The sequence below is a fragment of the Podarcis gaigeae genome, assembly GCF_964106915.1.
Source record: "Podarcis gaigeae genome assembly, chromosome: 12".
Lineage (NCBI taxonomy): Eukaryota > Metazoa > Chordata > Lepidosauria > Squamata > Lacertidae > Podarcis > Podarcis gaigeae.
The window spans coordinates 9,084,864-9,105,148 of NC_139688.1; the positions used below are offsets into that span (position 1 = coordinate 9,084,864).

Consider the following 20,285-nt stretch of genomic DNA (forward strand, 5'->3'; position numbering starts at 1 on the left):
GGATGAGATGGTTGGATAGTGTTTTTGAAGCTACGAACATGAGCTTGACCAAACTGCAGGAGGCAGTGGAAGACAGGAGTGCCTGGCGTACTCTGGTCCAGGGGGTCACGAAGAGTCGGACACGACTAAACGACTAAACAACAACAACAGGAAAATGAGAATACCCGTAAATATATATATTTTTAGGAAAAAAGCACTGGGTGGATGAAACCTCAAACCACAACAGCTTGTCACTGATGAGTTGATTAGTTCCTCTGAAATAAGGATCAATGTCAATTCCACAGAAAAGGAGAAGCGAAGAAATTGTTTGCAGTGATTCAGAGACAGTGTGTCTTCCTCCCACCTATTTCCTGTTGCAGCTCATGCCAGAAAAACGGTTTGACCTTCTGCCTATGCTGTTTGGAACATGGGAGCATTACTGGCTGTCATTTCAAACACCTTAACAAAAAACCAGGAAACAGTGCAAACAGGAAGGATAGCCTCAGATCAATGCAGAATTTAAATGTGCAAAGAATGCTGATGGGAGAATGAAATGCAACGGAGTTTCGTGTGTCTATCTGTTTGTTTGCTTGACGACAAGCAAATCTGAAACAGGTGACAGGATCAAGGGAACAGCATTAAAATAGAAGCTTCTAAGGCTATTAGGCGAGTCCAACTTTTTATTCTGAAATGCTTCCGGTCTGCCGTGAGGAATTTCAGCTTGGAGACTTTTCTGGAACTATAAAAGTTTGGGATAAATGATTTGCAAGGCTACTCATCCCAGTGGCGTAGCGTGGGGGTGCAGGGGGGGCCGGCCGCACCGGGCGCAACATCTGGGGGTTATGGTTAGGGGGCGCAAATCCACGGGTTAGGGGGCACAAATCCACGGGTTAGGGGGTGCAAATTACTTGCCTTGCCCCGGGTGCTGACAACCCACGCTACACCACTGACTCATCCTTCGCTGCGGATCCTTTTGCTTCAGGATGTTGTTCTGCATGCTGGTTTTGGGAAAGGCTGACAAAAATCTTGGAGAATCAGTGCGCTGGTGGCTATCAGCCATTCCATCTAGGTTTGGAGCTTCCATATGCAATGACAGTACAGTGGTACCTCAGGTTACATACGCTTCAGGTTACAGACTCCGCTAACCCAGAAATAGTGCTTCAGGTTAAGAACTTTGCTTCAGGATGAGAACAGAAATTGTGCTCCGCCGGCACGGCGGCAGCAGGAGGCCTCATTAGCTAAAGTGGCACTTCAGGTTAAGAACAGTTTCAGGTTAAGTACAGACCTCCGGAATGAATTATGTACTTAACCTGAGGTACCACTGTATACCTCTGGCAAAGGGATGGGGAGAAATTTACTTCAGCTTACTGTAAAAATGTGTGTATCGGGAAAATTGCATGTGAAGGGTGTGTGTTAGGAGAAATTTGCATTAAAATGCTAACGAATTTTCGGGAGGACTAAAAAATAAATCAGAAACAAATGCAAAAGTTTGGAGAAGGGAAGGCTGTAAAAATTACCTTCTAGGAAACCATTCTTGATGTATTGATTAGGGAGGTCAGGTGTTCAACTGGCCCTTGTTACTGCGTGTTTAATAGTACAGTGGTACCTTGCTTTTAAAACAGCTTAGTTTATGAACAACTTGGATTAAGAATGCTGCAAACCCAGAAGTAGGTGTTCCGGTTTGTGAACTTTGCCTTGGAAGCTGAACATGTTCCGCTTCCTGTTGAGTGTGTTTGGTTTTTAAATTGAGTCCCCCGCTGGTAGTTAGAGGCTTCCTGTTGAGTCTGTCGGATGTTGAGTCCCTCGTACTCACACAAAAACAGAGGTGATATTTGGAGCTTTTGTTTTTGCTAAAAAAAAAATTGCATTTTTGTTTGTGTGGCTTTTTTGTTTATTTGGCTGTGACCTGTTTTTGTGACTGTGTTACCCAGTTCAGCTACTGATTGATTGATTGATTGTGTGACTGCAGAAATGGATAAAAGCCCCCCATCGAAACAATGACTATCAGTGCCCGTAAGAATTTTATTTTATTTTTTATCAACTACAATACTGTCTTATTTATTTTATAGTACAATACATTGATTATTTCTTTCTTTGTATGGATCAATGGTCTTGTTAGATAGAAAAATTCATGTTAAATTGCTGCTTTAGGGGTTCTTTTTAAAAGTCTGGAACAGATTGATCCATTTTGCATTACTTTCCATGGGAATGCACGCTTTGGTTTTGGAACGGACTCCAGAATGGATTAAGTTTGGGAACCAAGGTATCACTGTAGTTTGATCTGCAGCAATTGGCAGCTGATCATTCCCCCTGCTGCCTGCTTGAAATGTTGGCAACAGAGCTCATGATACTGTTTGCCATTCCTGAATAAAAGATGCTAAAATAATAAATAATAAATATTTTTTTTATATGTACCCCGCCCTTCCCGGTCCAGAAAACCAGGCTCGGGGCATCCAACAACAAATTTAAAACATTTGATGCAACAAAAAACAGCATAAAATACAGTATAAAACGTGAATAACAATAAATTCAGAATTCAAAAATCAATTTAGGGGGGAAATCCATCCAATAAACTTTGGATGGTCACTAGGGCTAGCTGGCTAAGTTAGTCTTATTTGGGCCAGCGAGGAGACCAGGGGAGAATTAGCTGTGGGATCCCAGAGCGGATAATCTTCATAAAAAGGGGAGGGGGAGGGAAGGAAGGGGAATAAAAGATCAGGCTGAGTTCAAACTGAAAGCCAGGCGGAATAGCTCTGTCTTATAGGCCATGTGGAAGGAGGTTAAATCCTGCAGGGCCCTGGTCTCCTGGGACAGAGCATTCCACCAGGTTGGAGCCATCACTGAGAAGGCCCTGGCCCTGGTGGAGGATAATCTGACTTCCTTAGGGCCCGGGACCTCTAAACTGATTATTCATGGACCCCCACTAATGAAATAAATTGAACTGGATTTCCCCCCATCATTTATGCATTTATGTAATTATTTTATTGCATTTGTATCTCACCTTTTTTTCCCCTCCAAGTTGCTCAAGGTGGCATCCACAGTTTTCCCCCTCCTCATTTACTCCCCACAACAACCCTGTGAGGTAGGCTAGGCTGAGAGGCAGTGAGTGGCCCAAGGGCACCCAGTGAGTGTCATGGCCAAGTGGGGCTTTGAACCCTGGTCTCCCAGATCCTAGCCCAACACTCCAACCATGAGACCTTGCTGGCTTTCATTTCATCAAAATGTGTACTTTTTAAAAAGAAAACCTTCACCTCCTCTTTTTTCTTTTTTTGCAGTAATGATGGCTGACGCTGAAGCAGACGTGGGACTCCCCACTATTGAGAGGAAGCCAGGCCTCCAGATATGGACCATAGAGGTACAGTACAGCTGGCATCCTCCATACATCGCCTGTATTTTTTGCAGGGTGATACAACACGGTGTCTACTCCTCAGGCTGTTAGTATTTTGCAGGAGAGACTCAGGCGCATAGCAGAAATATCAGTTTGTGCAACTGAAGTGAATCCGAGTGTGGGATTTTTGCGGTTAGGAAAGTGACGGGAGAATGCCCTTGAGAAGTGTGGAATGAACAAATGATTTATGGGAAGTTGTAGAAACACCTCACAGGCGAATCTGAAGACATCTGAAGGCAGCCCTGCTTAGGGAAGCTTTTAATGTTTGACGGACTATTGTATTTTAATATTTTGTTGGAAGCCGCCCAGAGTGGCTGGGGAAACCCAGCCGGATGGGCCGGGTATAAGTATATTATTATTATTATTATTATTATTATTATTATTATTATTATTTTGAGACGAATGCTCATTGTCATATATACGGTACTCCCCACAGACAAATCAGAACAAAAGCTCAGTAAAATCTAACTGCCGCGTAAGCTTTGGGCAAGCAAATCAGGATAAATGCTTGATGAAAAGGTCGTGTGGCAGAGCTCACCTTTTCATTTTAATTGGGTTGTTAAATTATACATGAATTAGCTGAACATACTGTCTTGCCAAAGGCAAGGTGGTTCTTTCAAAATGAGATTCAGAAGCAATGCAAACTACACAAGTGAGTGAAAAGATGAAAGGCTTTATTCTAAAACAGCAAGCAATATACAGTGGTGCCTCGCAAGACGAAGTTAATTTGTTCCGCGAGTCTCTTCGTCTTGCGGTTTTTTCGTCTTGTGAAGCACGCCTATTAGCGGCTTAGCAGCTTAGTGGCTTAGAAAAAGGGGGGGAAGGGGGAAAACTCGCAAGAACTCGCAAGACGTTTTCGTCTTGCGAAGCAAGCCCATAGGGAAATTCGTCTTGCGAAGCACCTCAAAAACGGAAAACTCTTTCGTCTAGCGAGTTTCTCGTCTTGCGAGGCATTCGTCTTGCAGGGCACCACTGTATACATACCAAGCACTTAAGCACTTACTTCAATCTGCCACTTGGAAGCCGTCAAGAAGCAAAGAAGCGGCTTCCCCAGGTAGCCTCAGTTTGCACGGCCCAGTGGCCGACCAGTCTCTGCACAAGCTTGGAAGAAACTCTGCCCAAACTCTGCCCAAACTCTGCCCAAACCGTCCGATTTTATAGATAGCCACCCCCTGCCAATGCCTCACTTTCTCAAAACAATGCCCAACATCAAAGAAGATACCCAGCATTATCCTCCACATCTGATTAAGGCAGCTGTGTGTGGAGTTTCACCTCCTGCCAATGTTCTCAAGTCATCTAAGACTGTTCTCACACCATCGAAAAAGTTCACAAGAGCGAGGGAGGTGGAAGGAACAGAGGCAGGAAGGAGTCCTTGTCAGATAGCTAAACTCCTCAATACATTTTGTTTTCCGGATGCATTTCTCATACGCACATGTTGAATAACACAAACACTGTGATTGCACATGTAATCATACAAAACAGGACTGTTATTATGTCTGCCAATATGGTTTTTACTGTGTTTTCAACTATGTTTTATTGTTGATGTTTCGTAATGTGTTTTTAATGTTGTGCACTGCCCTGAGATCTTTTGGTAAAGGGCAGTATATAAACTGTAACAACAACAGCAGCAGCTAAAACAACAACAACAACAACAACAACAACACCTTTGCAACAGGGAAGTGAGAGCTGGACCATAAAGAAGGCTGATCGCCGAAGAATGGATGCTTTTGAATTATGGCGCTGGAGGAGACTCTTGAGAGACCCATGGACTACAAGAAGATCAAACCTCTCCATTCTGAAGGAAATCAGCCCTGAGTGCTCACTGGAAGGACAGATCCTGAAGCTAAGGCTCCAATACTTTGGCCACCTCATGAGAAGAGAAGACCTCCTGGAAAAGACCCTGAGGAGAAGGGGACAACAGAGGACGAGATGGTTGGACAGTGTTCTTGAAGCTACCAACATGAGTTTGACCAAACTGCGGGAGGCAGTGGAAGACAGAAATGCCTGGCGTGCTCTGGTCCATGGGGTCACGAAGAGTCAGACTTGACTAAACAACAAAAGTGACCTTTAGGCTAACCTGACTGGTGAACAATGTGTTGTTTTGGTCCTTCTACAGTTTGTTAATCTGGGGTGGGGAACCCGCAGGTCACCAGATGTTATTGGAGGAGTAAGCTATTCATGGCCTCTAGCCATGATGTAGGGTTACAAGCGATGTCAGTCGTGTTGTTTTGGGGCAATTTCTCTCTTAAAAAAGCTCGCTTATTGAAATATGGCAACCCTATAGGATGGCTCTGCCTCTACAACTGGGGGGAGCAATGCTTCTGAATGCAAGCTTCTGGAAATTTCAAGAAGGTGATGTCTGCCAATTGGTGAGAAAGAAGATGAGCATATTATTACAGCTCTTCCAAAAACGTTTTTCTTACGCCTCCAGATAAGGAGGACTTCATGACATGGACTTCATGGACTTCATGACAGCTTCATGACAGCTTCACTCCCTAGCATTCCTGCTTGGCCACAGCCTAGGCATGTGCTGGCTAGTCAAAACCCTGAAATGCATATGAGCTCCATGTAAATTGGCTCTGGGTTCGAAAGCTGCCTCCTGGGAGTCTGTTCCCAAGCTGCCCAGAACAGCAACTTCATTCTTCCCAGATCATCGGTCTTGGTTTCCTTGTGCCTTGGTGTAAAGGCTAGCAGCTCTCTAAAGAATTCTGCAAACATTCTGTCCAAAGGAACAGATGGCTGGAGATGGACCTCAGTCCTCCATCTCTGAAATGGATTTATTTTTTTTAAATGTCCAGCCTTGCAAGTGAGTCCACAAATTTACTAGTCCTCAATCATTGGCCTAGGTTGGTTAGGTTTAGTACATTATTGCACTGAAATTAACTCTCACCCATAAAAGCTCCCCTGGAGCAGGCTTACAAGTTTGCTTTCATAACAGTGTGATAGCCAGCCACCCTTTGGAATGGAAAGGATTTGGGTGAAGGTTCACCCTTTTGATTTCTGCCTGTCACCCAGCAGTTGAAAGCAGCTGAACTCTGCCAGAAATAAAGATAGGACTCGTTGTTCTGCTTCTGGAATCGTTTGCTATGGGATTTTCATTTGCTTCTTGTTTCATTACATTTCCATTCTGCCCTTTGTCTGAGAATCACAGGGCGGTTTACAAAATAAAACGGCAAAAATGCAGAACGTAGTAACAAACGAAAAACAATACTCCCTATGTTTAAAAGGCTGTGGTGATGAAATTTCTACTTGACTTTAAGTTGTCTTTGGTTAACTTTGGCCCACTGTACCAAAGTCTTGCCAGATCAATCCAGAATGCTTTAAAAAAGGGAAGAATCTGGGCTTGCCATTTTACAGGCCCAAATGTACAAGCACACCTGCCTCCACCCTTTCGTGACCTAGGCTGAAGTCGGAGAAGTCAGTTCATCGTTTGTTCCTGCTTCTCTGCCGAACAAGTTTGTCCAGTTTTGCAATTTGTGCTAGAGGTGAAGCGGAAAACATTTCACGATTAATTAAGCCGAGAAGGATGTGTGAGATCTTCCAAATGTGTATGTTGAGCCTCCATTTGCGGAAACTTTGGCAAGGAGGGAGGGAGGGGGTTTTGCAGCGAGGTTTGCTTATCTATTTCACAAAAATTATACACCCCTTGATTGTAGGTGGGGGACTTTGAAGCAGGTTACAAAAAGATAAAACAATAAAATCCATAAAATTTTACAGCCATACTTTAAAGCATTCAAAAGTTAAACTACTAACACGGTTTAAAGAACTGTCCTTGCACATAAGCTTGAGATTGATGTATTCTAAAACACAATGAATCACTAAAAACAACAACAACTGCTACTGTTATTTAAACATGTTGGATTCCTTGTGTTCATGTTATTTTATATAAATTGTTTGTGGACTTATTAACGTTTTCTTAGCAATCTCCCCACCTTTTGGCTGTAGAACTGAATCTCCTACAGCGAAGGCTGTCACCCTATCTCTGCATATCTTCTTAACTGGATTTTTATGCTTCTATTGTTTGTTGTTATTATTTTAGAAAATGAAAATGGTGCCTCTTCCTGAGAAGGCCTACGGGAGCTTTTTTGAAGGGGACTGTTACATCATCTTAAACGTAAGTAGCTCTGCTAATGGTGCCATAGGGTGGGAATGAATCATACAATCACAGAACCGTGGAGTTGCAAGGGACCCGAGGGTCATCTAGCCCATCCTCCTGCAATGCAAGAATCGTGTCCACAACCAGGTAGCCAATCTTCTTTATGCACAAAGTAGCCACATTGCAGGGTTTATCTGTTTGTGCGACAGGCACAGTGCCGGATTTACGTATAAGCTAAACAAGCTATAGCTTAGGGCCCCACTCATTTGCCCCCCCATCACTATTAATGTACTTCTTCTTAATTGTATTTCAGTTCAACAATTTCTTTCATTAAATACATATTTTGTTATCTGCAAATGGCTTTAGATACCTGCTGGGTCCATAAATTACCATAGAGCATATGTTCAGCACAAAAAACTGCAATAATTTGTTGTTGTTGACAAAGGACAGCTGGACATATAAAGGGCCCCATTACCTTCAGTAGCTTAAAGGTAAAGGTAAAGGGACCATTAGGTCCAGTCGTGACCGACTCTGGGGTTGTGGTGCTCATCTCGCTTTATTGGCTGAGGGAGCTGGCGTACAGCTTCCGGGTCATGTGGCCAGCATGACTCAGCCGCTTCTGGCAAACCAGAGCAGTGCACGGAAACGCCGTTTACCTTCCCGCCGCAGCAGTCCCTATTTATCTACTTGCACTTTGACGTGCTTTCGAACTGCTAGGTTGGCAGGAGCAGGGACCGAACAACAGGAGCTCACCCCGTTGCGGGGATTCGAACCGCCGACCTTCTGATCGGCAAGCCCTAGGCTCTGTGGTTTAACGCACAGCGCCACCTGCGTCCCTATATAGAAGTGTACTTATGGTTAAGTTTAATATGCTATTATTGAATATGTATGTTGTTGTATATGTATATTATTGAATATTGTATACCCAATGTATTGGAGGGTTTCACTGTTTGTGTTTTGGTGGCTGATTTAAAAAATAATAATAATTAAAAAGATCCCCCTGGAAACCTTTGCCATGTTTGCATAGTTCCCCGGATCTCACCATAGTCAGAAAACAAGGCTCCACTTCTCTGTTTCTCTGTGTTCGCGGCCAAACTGTCCGTGTTCCCCTCCTCCCTCTTGCCCTCTGGACATCAATTTGCCCTCTTGGCATACCAATCGCTATGGTAACCTCGCTGAGGAGGTGTTTGGCAAATGTTTACTTTGTCGGAGAGCGAGACGGTGCTAGAAAATGGGTTGCTGTGCATGTTGGGGCATGTATTGCGTTTCCGCCTCTCCCCCCCCCCCTTTCTTCTTCGCAGGGCGCTATCTCTCAAGACCGTCTTAAGGGTGCTGCCGGGGGGGTTCACCCATGGCGGGGGGGTCACCTTTAATACACAGGCTGGGGAGGGGTTTCACTTGACAAATCACGTATGTTTCATTGTAGCCGCATTCGCACCTTACGTTTAAAGCAGCATGATGGCATTTTATTTTATATATTTTTTTAAAAAAATAATAAATTTCCCACAATTATAACAAATATAACATAGAAAAAAGAAAAGGAAACACACAAAGAAAGCACAATACAATGTTGAACAAAAACAAAATGGGATCTTAAACGCCTATCCCTTAAAAACCCCCAATTTCTCTTACATTGTTAATTGACTTCCTCAGATCCCTCCCTTCTGAATTTCATTATATCTGCATGTAACAGCTCTGCAATAACATTCTTAACTGAAATTAATTCCAGCAATTAACTATCTTATTCTCATTTCTTACTATTCTAACTAATCCTAATTTAATCCTAGGCCTATTTGGTACTTTCAAGTGACTTCTAATTATTTATATTACAATATTTATTCAAATAATCCTTATTTTTTTCCAATCTTCTTCATGCATGATGGCATTTTAAACAGTTATGGTGCCCCCCCCAGAAGAGTTCTGGGAACTGTAGTTTGCTGAAGGTGCTGAGGGTTGTTAGGGGACCCAAACAACCTACAGTTCTCAAAGTGGGTTTAGCACTCAATTCCACTTCACATGGAACTCTGGCCTCTGATCACCTCAAAACTTCTCTCATAACCACCTCCGGTATTTTATTGCTAAATGAGATTTGCTTTCTACTCGTTTTTGTGTCAGCTAGGGATGGGAGGGCGAGAGAAGTTTGACTCAGTTTCCCTTCAGAGACGAATCTATCGCATTCTCATCTCCCGAAGCAATGTGAAAATTTAAGGCATCCTTCAAAATTCGCAGCGACGTGAATTTTGCGGTGCTGTTCTTCCAGCCAGTGTTTACAAAAATGCATATATTAAGGGGAAGCGTGTGTAAAGATGAAAATATCTGTGAAAACAACATACTGCGTTAAGAGAAAGCGCTTGCAAAAAAAATGCATGCGCCAGGCAGAACAGCAGACCCAAATGTGTTTATCGGGGAGGAATTTGCACCAAAATGCTCAAGAATTTTCAGGAAGATTTGGGTGTGTGTTTTTAAATAATAATAATCACAGCTTCCTGTAAAAATGTGGAAAACTGAATTTAAAACTGGGAAAATGAGAAACTGGGAGAACTGAAATGGACATAAAAGGTAAAGGTAAAGGGACGCCTGACCATTAGGTCCAGTCATGGCCGACTCTGAGGTTGCGGCGCTCATCTCGCTTTATTGGCCGAGGGAGCCGGCGTACAGCTTCTGGGTCATGTGGCCAGCATTACTAAGCCGCTTCCGGCGAACCAGAGCAGCGCACGGAAACGCCGTTTTCCTTCCCACCGGAGCGGTACCTATTTATCTACTTGCACTTTGACGTGCTTTCAAAGTGCTAGGTTGGCAGGAGCAGGGACCGAGCAACAAGAGCTCACCCCGTCGCAGGGATTTGAACCGCCGACCTTCTGATCGGCAAGTCCTAGGCTCTGTGGTTTAACCCACAGTGCCACCCGCGTCCCAAGAAATGGACCTATGCCCTCTGTAATTCCATTTATTCCATCGCAGAACACAAAGACACGTTCCGGATTCGCCACGGACCTGCACTACTGGATTGGGCGCGATTCCTCCCAGGATGAACAAGGCGTGGCTGCTTTCTACGTGACTCAGCTGGATGACCTACTTGGCGGGAACCCCATCCAGCACAGAGAAGTGCAGGGACATGAGTCGGCAGCCTTTAAAAGTTATTTCAAGAATGGCATCATGTGAGCGCTGGGGAAAGGCTTGGGGAACCCACTTCATTTCAATGGGGGTCCTGTGGGGAAAACGGATAGAATCAGGCAACCGGCTGTCTCCTTTTTAAACCTCTTGTTTAAAAAAGAGCCAGTGTGGTGTAGTGGTTAAGAGTGATAGACTCGTAATCTGGTGAACCGGGTTTGATTCCCCGCTCCTCCACATGCAGCTGCTGGGTGACCTTGGGCCAGTCACACTTCTCTGAAGTCTCTCAGCCCCACTCACCTCACAGAGTGTTTGTTGTGGGGGAGGAAGGGAAAGGAGAATGTTAGCCGCTTTGAGACTCCTTTGGGTAGTGATAAAACGGGATATCAAATCCAAACTCTTCTCTTCTTCTCTTGCACTATTCCCGTATTCAAAAGTCCTATGAGCAACAATAAGGGCTAGTAACTTTTATTTTTATTTTTAAAAGGCAAGATTCTAACAACAGCACACAGTGTAGAATCGAGGCTCACTTCTTCCTGTCCACAGCTTCAGCCTGCTGTTCTCCCACAGCGGGTTTGGGGAACCTTTGGCCCTCCAGATGTTGCTGAACTATAACTCCCCACCCCATCCCGGTCATTGGCCATGCTTGCTGGGGCTGCTGGGAGTTGTAGTTCAGCCACATCTGGAACACCACAGGTTCCCTGTGTCTCGCTTGGACTACTGCAATGCGCTCTACGTGGGGCTACCTTTGAAGGTGACCCGGAAACTACAACTAATCCAGAATGCGGCAGCTAGACTGGTGACTGGGAGCGGCTGCCAAGACCATAAAACACTGGTACTGAAAGACCTACACTGGCTCCCAGTACGTTTTCAAGCACAAATCAAAGTGTTGGTGCTGACCTTTCAAGCCCTAAACGGCCTCGGTCCAGTATACCTGAAGGAGCATTTCCACCCCCATTGTTCTGCCCGGACACTGAGGTCCAGCGTCGAGGGCCTTCTGGCAGTTCCCTCATTGCGAGAAGCTAAGTTACAGGGAACCAGGCAGAGGGCCTTCTCGGTAGTGGCGCCCACCCTGTGGAACACCCTCCCACCAGATGTGAAATAGAAAAACAACTACCAGACTTTTAGAAGATATCTGAAGGCAGCCCTGTTTAGGGATGCTTTTAATGTTTAATAGGTTATTGTATTTTAATATTCTATTGGAAGCCGCCCAGAGTGGCTGGGGAAACCCAGCCAGATGGGCGGGGTGTAAATAATAATTATTATTATTATTATTATTATTATTATTATTATTATTATTAAGAAGCTACTGTTCTCTTAAGGCCTATGGGCACCTGCAGGAATTTTTCCTGGGAGGGTCAAAGTAAAAGTAAAAGACTGGCATAAGGAGCAGGTTAGTTTCACGCCTGCAAAAAAGGTGAATAATAGTGCCTATATATTTTACCTTCCATCTCACTTTCTACAAGTGCTAGAACCTTACTTTGGAAACTGGAGAGCTGGATATCATGGTTCTCAACTGCCCACTTGCTCCCTACCCCACGGGCACACATGCCCCCATTCCCCCCCCCCCCCAATTATTAAAACCTCCTTATCCCCAACAGCTATAAGAAGGGAGGAGTTGCTTCCGGGTTCAAGCATGTAGAGACCAACATGTACAATATCAAACGCCTCCTTCACGTCAAGGGGAGGAAACACGTCTCGGCTACAGAGGTAAGGAGCTGAGCGAGAGCCTGGAATTGGTTGCCATTTGGATGGTGGCAGAAATTGCCCCTGTTCGCTTATTCATCCACTTCCAAAACAGAAATCAATCCAGTGAATGTGATTGGTATTTGCTGCTGCTGTTGTTTTCACTCTGCAAGTCATATGTGATTGGGGGCTGGGGGGGGGGGAGAAATCAGCATTGTGCTTCCTTCTCGTTAAAATGAAAGGTGCATAATTCTTTACATTACCCCACACCGTTCATTTTGGTGCAAAGAAAGTAGCTGCGTAGAAATTTGCCATAGAATGAGGTAAAGGGACCCCTGACCGTTAGGTCCAGTCGTGGCCGACTCTGGGGTTGCGGCGCTCATCTCGCTTTATTGGTCGAGGGAGCCAGTGCACAGCTTCCGGGTCGTGTGGCCAACATGACTAAGCCGCTTCTGGAAAACCAAACCAGCGCACGGAAATGCCGTTTACCTTCCTGCCAGAGCGGTACCTATTTATCTACTTGCACTTTGAGGTGCTTTCGAACTGCTAGGTTGGCAGGAGCAGGGACTGAGCAATGGGAGCTCACCCCATCGCGGGGATTCGAACCGCCGACCTTCTGATTGACAAGTCCTAGGCTCTGTGGTTTAACCCACAGTGCCACCCGCATCCCAATTTGCCATAGAATACAATGAGACAAATGCTTTGTCAGAAGTCAAATTGCAGCAGAACGGAAAGGGCACTGCCTGCGACAGATACAGGAAACCGATGCCTTCTGACACCCCTAATCGCACCACCCTGCGTTCTTTCTTGTGGCTTCTTGTTTTTAAAAAACCCTTTTCTTTTTCCTCCTGACAGGTAGATCTCTCCTGGAACAGCTTCAACAAAGGCGACGTCTTCCTGTTGGACCTCGGCAAAGTCTTGATTCAGTGGAACGGTCCCTCGTGCAACGTTGCAGAGAAATCAAGGGTGAGTGTTGGAAATCAGAGTGGCATTAATTCTGGCGCAGTTTTCGAGAAATGGCAATGCTTAGGTCCGTTGGTAGAACATGAGACTCTTAATTTCAGGGTCCGAGCCCCACATTGGATGAAAGATTCCTGCATCCCAGGGGGTGATGGGTGTTGGACTACAATTCCCACCAGGCTTTGGACTACAATTCCCATCAGTCTGTGCTATCTGGGGCTGATGGGATTTGTAGTCCAAAACATCCGGACTCCAACTTCTAGGGGAGGCTGGAGGAGACAATACAATGTTAGATTGACCAACGGTCTGATTCAGCATTATGCATATTGATGCCTCCGTAATTCTCCCCATCTTCTAGGGCATGGTCTTGGCGCGAAGTATCCGGGATGGCGAGAGGGGGGGCCGTGCTCAGATTGGCGTCGTCGACAATGAGAAGGACTGCCCAGACCTCATGCAGATCATGAAAGCAGTACTGGGGGAGAGGCACGGGGAACTGCGGGAAGCATTGCCTGACGAGAAAGCTGATGAACTTCAGAAAGCCAATGTCCGCCTTTACCAGTAAGTCTTGGGGAGTTATTTCTCAGTTTCTTTCTCCCTCCCTCTCTCTCTCTCTCTCTCTCCCAAAAAAGGCAGATGCCAAAAATTGGCCTGTTTTCTTCAGGCTTGGGAAATTTAAAATGCAACTCCTGTTGAATTTGAACCCCCCAAATTCTGTGATGGGAAAAGTGATGTAGATGTCTCGAGGACCTCCTTTATATCACCGTAAATACCAGCTAAAGATTACGGTCACGTTAGTCGCTGATAAAGTGCCTTAAATTTGTCCATGCTGTGTTTGCAATCTAATAGGGCGCAACACAAAAGGAAAAAGCTGCGGGGAGGGAAGAGGAAAGCAGATGTTGAAGCTGCTGCTCTTTCACTGGCCAATGAGTGGGACCATGCTGGTTTCTCCCTTGGGGTGAGGAGATATGCGACCAGTCGTAGGAAGTCGAATTGGGCTTGGCAAGTCCAATGGAAGGAATCAAGGGCTGGCTTCACCTGGCATAACTGAAAGCCCACACCCCTGTATAGGGGGCCTCCATTCAGTCCTTTCCTGATTTCTGACATCAGAACCAAGCTTGGAGAAATGTTGGCAGATGGGGAAGGAAAATTTTGCACCAGGGGCGAGCTGTATGATTAATATAAAGTGTAGTTTGGCTCTTAGGTCTGAGGGTGAGAGTTTCAAGAATGGCGTTCCAGCCAGACAAAAACTGTTCCAAGGGGTGCAAAGCACGGGTGGGGTGGGGCTGGCCTGTAGAGAGTCACAGGGGCCAGATTGGGAGTGTTGGGGGGCCCGCATTAGCCTGAGGATAACTGGATAACTCCCCGAATGGGTGGCATTTAGGCCTTTAGGGCTGAGGGCAAGGACTGTCTCCCAGCTCTCAGGCTCAAACCTTGGACAAGTCCTTAAGGATTCCTCAGTCCAGTATACCTGAAGGAGCAATTCCACCCCCATCGTTCTGCCTGGAAACTGAGGTCCAGCTCCAAGGGTCTTCTGGCAGTTCCCTACCTGCGAGAAGCCAAGTTACAGGGAACCAGGCAGAGGGCCTTCTCAGTAGTGGCACCCACCCTGTGGAATGCCCTCCCACCAGATGTCAAAGAGAAGAACAACCATCAGACTTTTAGAAGACATCTGAAGGCAGCCCTGTTTAGGGAAGCTTTTAATGTTTAACCCACCACTATATTTGAATACTTTGTTGGAAGCCGCCCAGAGTGGCTGGGGAGACCCAGCCAGATGGGTGGGGTATAAATAATAAATTATTATTATATTATTATTATTATTATTATTATTCCTACTGTCCATTTCCTCCTGCAGCGTCTATGAAAATGGGAAGGATTTAGTAGTTCAAGAAATTGCTACCCGTCCCCTGACTCAAGACCTCTTGCAGCATGAGGTAAGGTACTAAATTGTCTGTGCAGAATGATTGTTGTGACATCCTCTCTCTTTTGGTCCCCCCTGTCAGTTTAGCAGATATGTGCCCTGGTCTACAAAGTCCTGGGTTCAAATCCAGTGAAGGTTCTTGTCACATACCCCCTTTATTTTAACAGGACTGTCACATTTTGGACCAGGGAGGTTTTAAAATTTATGTCTGGCGTGGAAAAGACTCCAGCAAAGAAGAGAAGAAGGCAGCGTTCAGCCGAGCAGTGGTGAGTTGGGTGTTCAAATAGCGGTGCAAAAAAAAAGTGGGTTTTTTATTCCGCTTAAAAAGGGGGTGGGTGGGAAACTCAGTCAGATCACGACAGGGACATTCAGACACAAAGCGGGCAGAAACAGCTAATGGAGGTGTCTTGGCATGGACAGAATGCCAAATCTGAATCAGGGAGAGCTGGGTTCAGGTCTCTGCTCACGAGGCCAATACCTGAACCCACCTTGGAGGGTTCTTGCAAGGAATGTAAATATAATTAGGAAATTATTAACAATCGGCATTATAATTATTGTCATGCCCTAAAGAGAGAAACACAGAGTGAAGTTTGAACCTGGCACATGTTTGCGTGGCGAGTTCCCGCCACCCCCCCCCCAGGGGAAATAAAGTCACATGACACAATTATTAAGGTTAATGGGCTAATTAAGGCCACAACTTTATTGGTTACAGGTGATGAGCGGTATTGGCTTAGGCATTGGTCATAACAGACTATATCTGGCTTCAGCCCGTCCGCTTGAAGTCTGGGAAGGGTTAACCACCAGTAGGGGGAGTCCTGCTGATGCACATCAGCTAGGAACTCCCCCGGGGTCACCGCTCAGGGGCGTGCCTTAGGCCCTCACCTCCATAGGCTTCGGACAGGGCCACGCCCCCTGGAATCCTTTAACGGACTACCCTTCAGTATGTGGGGCAGGTGATAGTGCTCCCTCCCCTCTTCCATCTACAGAACTATACCAATGCCTAACCACCAATACCAAGAAAGTTGTGGTGATTTGCTACGAGGCAGGCGAAAACCAAGTGGCTGGTGCCAATTTGCCAAGTGGAAAAATTCCTACCAGGCCCCTCAACGGCGACCAACCAAGGTCCATAGCAAGGTCAAGGAACGAAAGCCTTAAAGGGTGGGAGGGTGAGAAACAGGAACAGCTGGTATGTGGGAAAAGAGGGAGATCCCCGGCTGCATCTGCGTTAAATAGAGCAGGCCACACCCCCAGAGCCAGCCGATTGGCTGGCTGGGGGGGTGACACGGCCAGGGATTCACCCAATCACGCAGGGGCTGGGCTCCAGCCCTGCGCACATTGTGGGGCCATGACACCCGCAATCTCACCTCCTCTGCAGGCTTTGGCAAATTAAAAGTCAATGTGCATATGCTAAATAATAGCTGCATCACTTGTCTTGTTTTTGAGAGTCCGGGCAAAGGGCAAAAAGTTCTATAGGACCTGAAAGCTCCACCCCAAGTCCTTGTTCCAGCCTCCATTGCCCGTTCCCTCCTCTGGGGAATGCCCATGCCCTTAGCTGCCCTTAGCAGCCTTGAGGAGTAGAATAGAAGCACTCTTTTTAAAACAACAACAACAAGGCAGAATGCTAATATTCCACTAATAATATAAATTCTTCACCCAGTACCAAACATATGCATCTGCTTTGCAGTAACAGCACTATAGGATATGAATGTTTTCTTGACCATCTCTGCACTCCGCGGGTGACTAAGTTATAGATTTGCAGAATTATTTCCCTTTAGTGATTTGCCAGAATCGCTGACACATTCTCGGGGCCCTTCTAGGGTTTCATCCAAGCCAAAGGGTATCCCCCCACCACGAACGTAGAAGTCATGAACGACGGGGCGGAGTCGGCGATGTTTAAGCAACTCTTCCAGAAGTGGTCGGAAAAAGACGAGACTCAGGGACTTGGCAAGACCTACAACGTTGGCAAAATTGGTGAGACAGAAACACCCAAATCTCTTTCCTTCAGGCAAAGGTTGACATGATGTTAAATGCATTTTTGCACTTAATGAGCAGGGTTTTTTATATTTAAAAAAATGCTAATTGCACCAGCCTTTTGGGGGGGTGGGGTGGGAGGGAGCCTGGGTCGCTCAGTTGCTTACAGCATGATGCTGATAAGGCCAAGGTTGCAGGTTTGAGCCCAATACAGTGGTACCTCAGGTTACATACGCTTCAGGTTACAGACCCAGAAATAACCCAGAAATAGTGCTTCAGGTTAAGAACTTTGCTTCAGGTTGAGAACAGAAATCATGCTCTGGCGCCGCAGCAGCAGCAGGAGGCCCCATTAGCTAAAGTGGTGCTTCAGGTTAAGAACAGTTTCAGGTTAAGTACGGACCTCTGGAACGAATTAAGTACTTAACCCGAGGTACCACTGTATGAGACAGCAGCATATTCTGGCACTGAAGGGGATTAGACTAGATCAGGCTTCATCAGTCTCGGCCCTCCAGATGTTTTTGGCCTACAACTCCCATGATCCCTAGCTAGCAGGACCAGTGGTCAGGGATGAAGGCAGAGAGAGCTCATCTGCTGTGTGTGAGAGAGGCTACGCACATCCTATAAATAGGCATGTCCTAGTCCTTATGACATATATTGCTTGCAGTGAATGCGGTTCAGTCAGGTGAGATAACATCTCTCTGTGTTCTATACGCAGCCAAAGTGGATCAAGTCAAATTTGACGTCACTCAGTTGCACGCGAGACCGGAGTTGGCTGCTGAACAGCGGATGGCCGATGATGCCTCTGGAAATGTAGAGGTGAGTTCTCCTCCGCCCTACCTTGGTGCCAGCTCCAGATTTTGGAGGATATTGGGCAAGACATCATTGCCATTTATCACCAGCTGCCATTTATCTCATATTTTTTATTTATTCATCCATTGCATTTATATACCACCTTTATCTTCCGAGGATCTCAGAGTGGTGTCCATGGTTCCCCTCTTCCCCATTCCATCCTCACAACAACCTTGTGAGGTAGGATAGGCGAAGAGATGGTGACTGGACCAAGGCCATCCAGCACCCACTCCTAGCCATCTCTTCCCACCATTGTCTGGGCCAGTGCCGGGGAGACAGGACATGCAAGCAAGTTGCGATAGTGTGATGGCCTGGGACTCAGGCTCAGACTCGGAACTAGAGGAGTCTCAGTCTGCACCAGATCCTTTGCCTCAGGCATCATCTGAACCAAGTCTGGGGCCTGATCCTGAAGAGCCCCAGTCTGCACAGGTTCCCCTGCAACAAGCACCAGCTGGGCCGAGTCAGGGGCCTGAGCCTGCCCTGGCTCCAGATGCAGGGATGACCTCGTTGCCTCCAGCTGGGCCATCACTTACAGCTGCTCCACTACCAGTTGGGTCAGGGGAGGCTGAGGCGGCCCCTGGGTCTAGTAAGCCACCGACGTCTCCCAAGCCGCAGAGACTAAGGTCTGAGAGAAGGAGAGACCCGAGTACTCGCAGGAGGAGTGCTCGCCTTCAGGCAAGACAGGGAGGTGAGTCACCGGGGGATCAGGACCGGCCGCTACCCCGACAAAGATAAAAGGCTGTCGGACCCCGTGCCAGGTTGCAGGAGAAACATTGCTGTATGCTAGATCCTGCCTGAGATCCTATACCTGTCATTGCCTGGTTTCCTGCTGTGGCCCTGTCAGACTGACTCCTAGCAGAACCTTCGGATTCTGGACTGGTCCTGGACCGCGTTTCACTGGTTACCCCCGGGCCCAGCACAAATAGTCAGGAAGGAGGAGGGCCAGGGCCAGAGGATATTTGTCCCTGGGTCTGTTACTGGGCTGCTGCAACCTCTGCGGGCGCCTGGCTGGGTTAACAGCTTGCCTGCAAATTTCATCCAGTTCTTCCAACGACAACAAAGAAAAACCACCACAACTGTAATGATGCCCAACACAGAGACGAAATCCTGCACCTGTTTGACCAGATAGTAGCAGTTTTCCTTGGGCATGAGAAGAAGCAATAGGCAGGAAGGGACAGCCATTTCTACTCACTGCTGTTTTCACCAGCTGGGCCAAGAGGTCGTCAGTTCTACGTGCTCTGGGACAAGGTGAAGTGTGGCCATCTGCTGGGGACAAGGGCGAGGTATCAGCTGGGCCCCCATGATGAAGCTGGCATATGGCTGGGATAGCTCAGTTGGTAGAGCACGAGGCTTGTGATCTCAGGGTTGTGGGTTCAAGCCCCACACTGGGCAAAAGATTCCTACATTGCAGGGGTGCATGAGATGACCATCATGGTGTTTTCCAGCTCTACAGTTCTATGATATTCCCGTTAGGCCTCAGAAAGCCAATGGCCCACTTTGTAAAGCCCACCTGCGTTCTCAGAGCCACCTAGGCCTACTTTGTCAACTGTAAGCAGAACCTCGCAATGTTGAGACTTTGATGTCTGAGTTCGCTTGTTTTCCTCTTCCCTCCCCACCCTTTTTTTTCCTTTTGTGCCATTTCTTTTTTCCGATTGTAAGCCCCAGGGGCAGAGTCGGTGTAATTTCTACCGAATTGTATTGTGCTGAGGGATGTTTTCAAGCCGAAGAGCAGGGTTCATATGCTTTAAATAAGAAACGAATAGGCACATTTCTGAGAACGAATGTTGCTTTAAATTAGCCGGCCCAGCGTTTTCGAAACTGTGCACACCACCTCATCCCCACAACCCTGAATTCTTAACTGTGCTTCTCTCCATAGGTGTGGAGGATTGAGGATCTAGAAATGGCTCCCGTTGCCCCCAGGACCTACGGGCAGTTCTATGGCGGGGATTGTTACCTCATCTTGTACACCTACACAAAATTAGGCAGGCCTCATTACATCATCTACATGTGGCTTGTAAGTAATGGCTGAGATCAAGAGGTGTGTTTTCATTATTTGGCAGTGTCCTCTGAGAAGGTGAATCGGGCCCAGTGGAACGCTGGTGATTTTACATCTTAACCCTCCTGTTTTCTTAGTGAGAATCAACCTACAGCTTAAAGTGGAGAGTGCAGAGTGCTGGAGGCTGTTTTGGCTCCAGAGTGTAGCATAAAGTTAAGGGTACCAAGCTGCCAGAGAGAGCAGGAATTCCTCAATTTTTCATACTGTTAAACTGTCAGGTCCAATTAAATTATTATTATTATTATTATTATTATTATTATTATTACCCCGCCCA

The 20,285-nt window shown here is 46.4% G+C and overlaps 2 protein-coding genes across 2 annotated transcripts in view; both read left to right on the plus strand.

The window, feature by feature from the left end:
• The window catches only part of CTDSPL (CTD small phosphatase like), a 137,066-nt gene that overhangs the window by 106,291 nt on the left and 10,490 nt on the right, over positions 1 to 20,285 (plus strand). The window lies entirely within an intron of this gene.
• Positions 1 to 20,285, plus strand: part of VILL (villin like) — a 53,352-nt gene that overhangs the window by 15,742 nt on the left and 17,325 nt on the right. The window contains exons 2-12 of the mRNA XM_083704054.1: positions 3,255 to 3,334; positions 7,407 to 7,481; positions 10,422 to 10,618; positions 12,173 to 12,281; positions 13,113 to 13,223; positions 13,576 to 13,775; positions 15,070 to 15,148; positions 15,303 to 15,401; positions 16,953 to 17,106; positions 17,822 to 17,922; positions 19,832 to 19,969. Coding sequence (XP_083560180.1) covers positions 3,257 to 3,334; positions 7,407 to 7,481; positions 10,422 to 10,618; positions 12,173 to 12,281; positions 13,113 to 13,223; positions 13,576 to 13,775; positions 15,070 to 15,148; positions 15,303 to 15,401; positions 16,953 to 17,106; positions 17,822 to 17,922; positions 19,832 to 19,969 — 1,341 coding nt within the window. The 5' untranslated portion in view covers positions 3,255 to 3,256. The remainder of the gene's footprint in view (positions 1 to 3,254; positions 3,335 to 7,406; positions 7,482 to 10,421; positions 10,619 to 12,172; positions 12,282 to 13,112; positions 13,224 to 13,575; positions 13,776 to 15,069; positions 15,149 to 15,302; positions 15,402 to 16,952; positions 17,107 to 17,821; positions 17,923 to 19,831; positions 19,970 to 20,285) is intronic.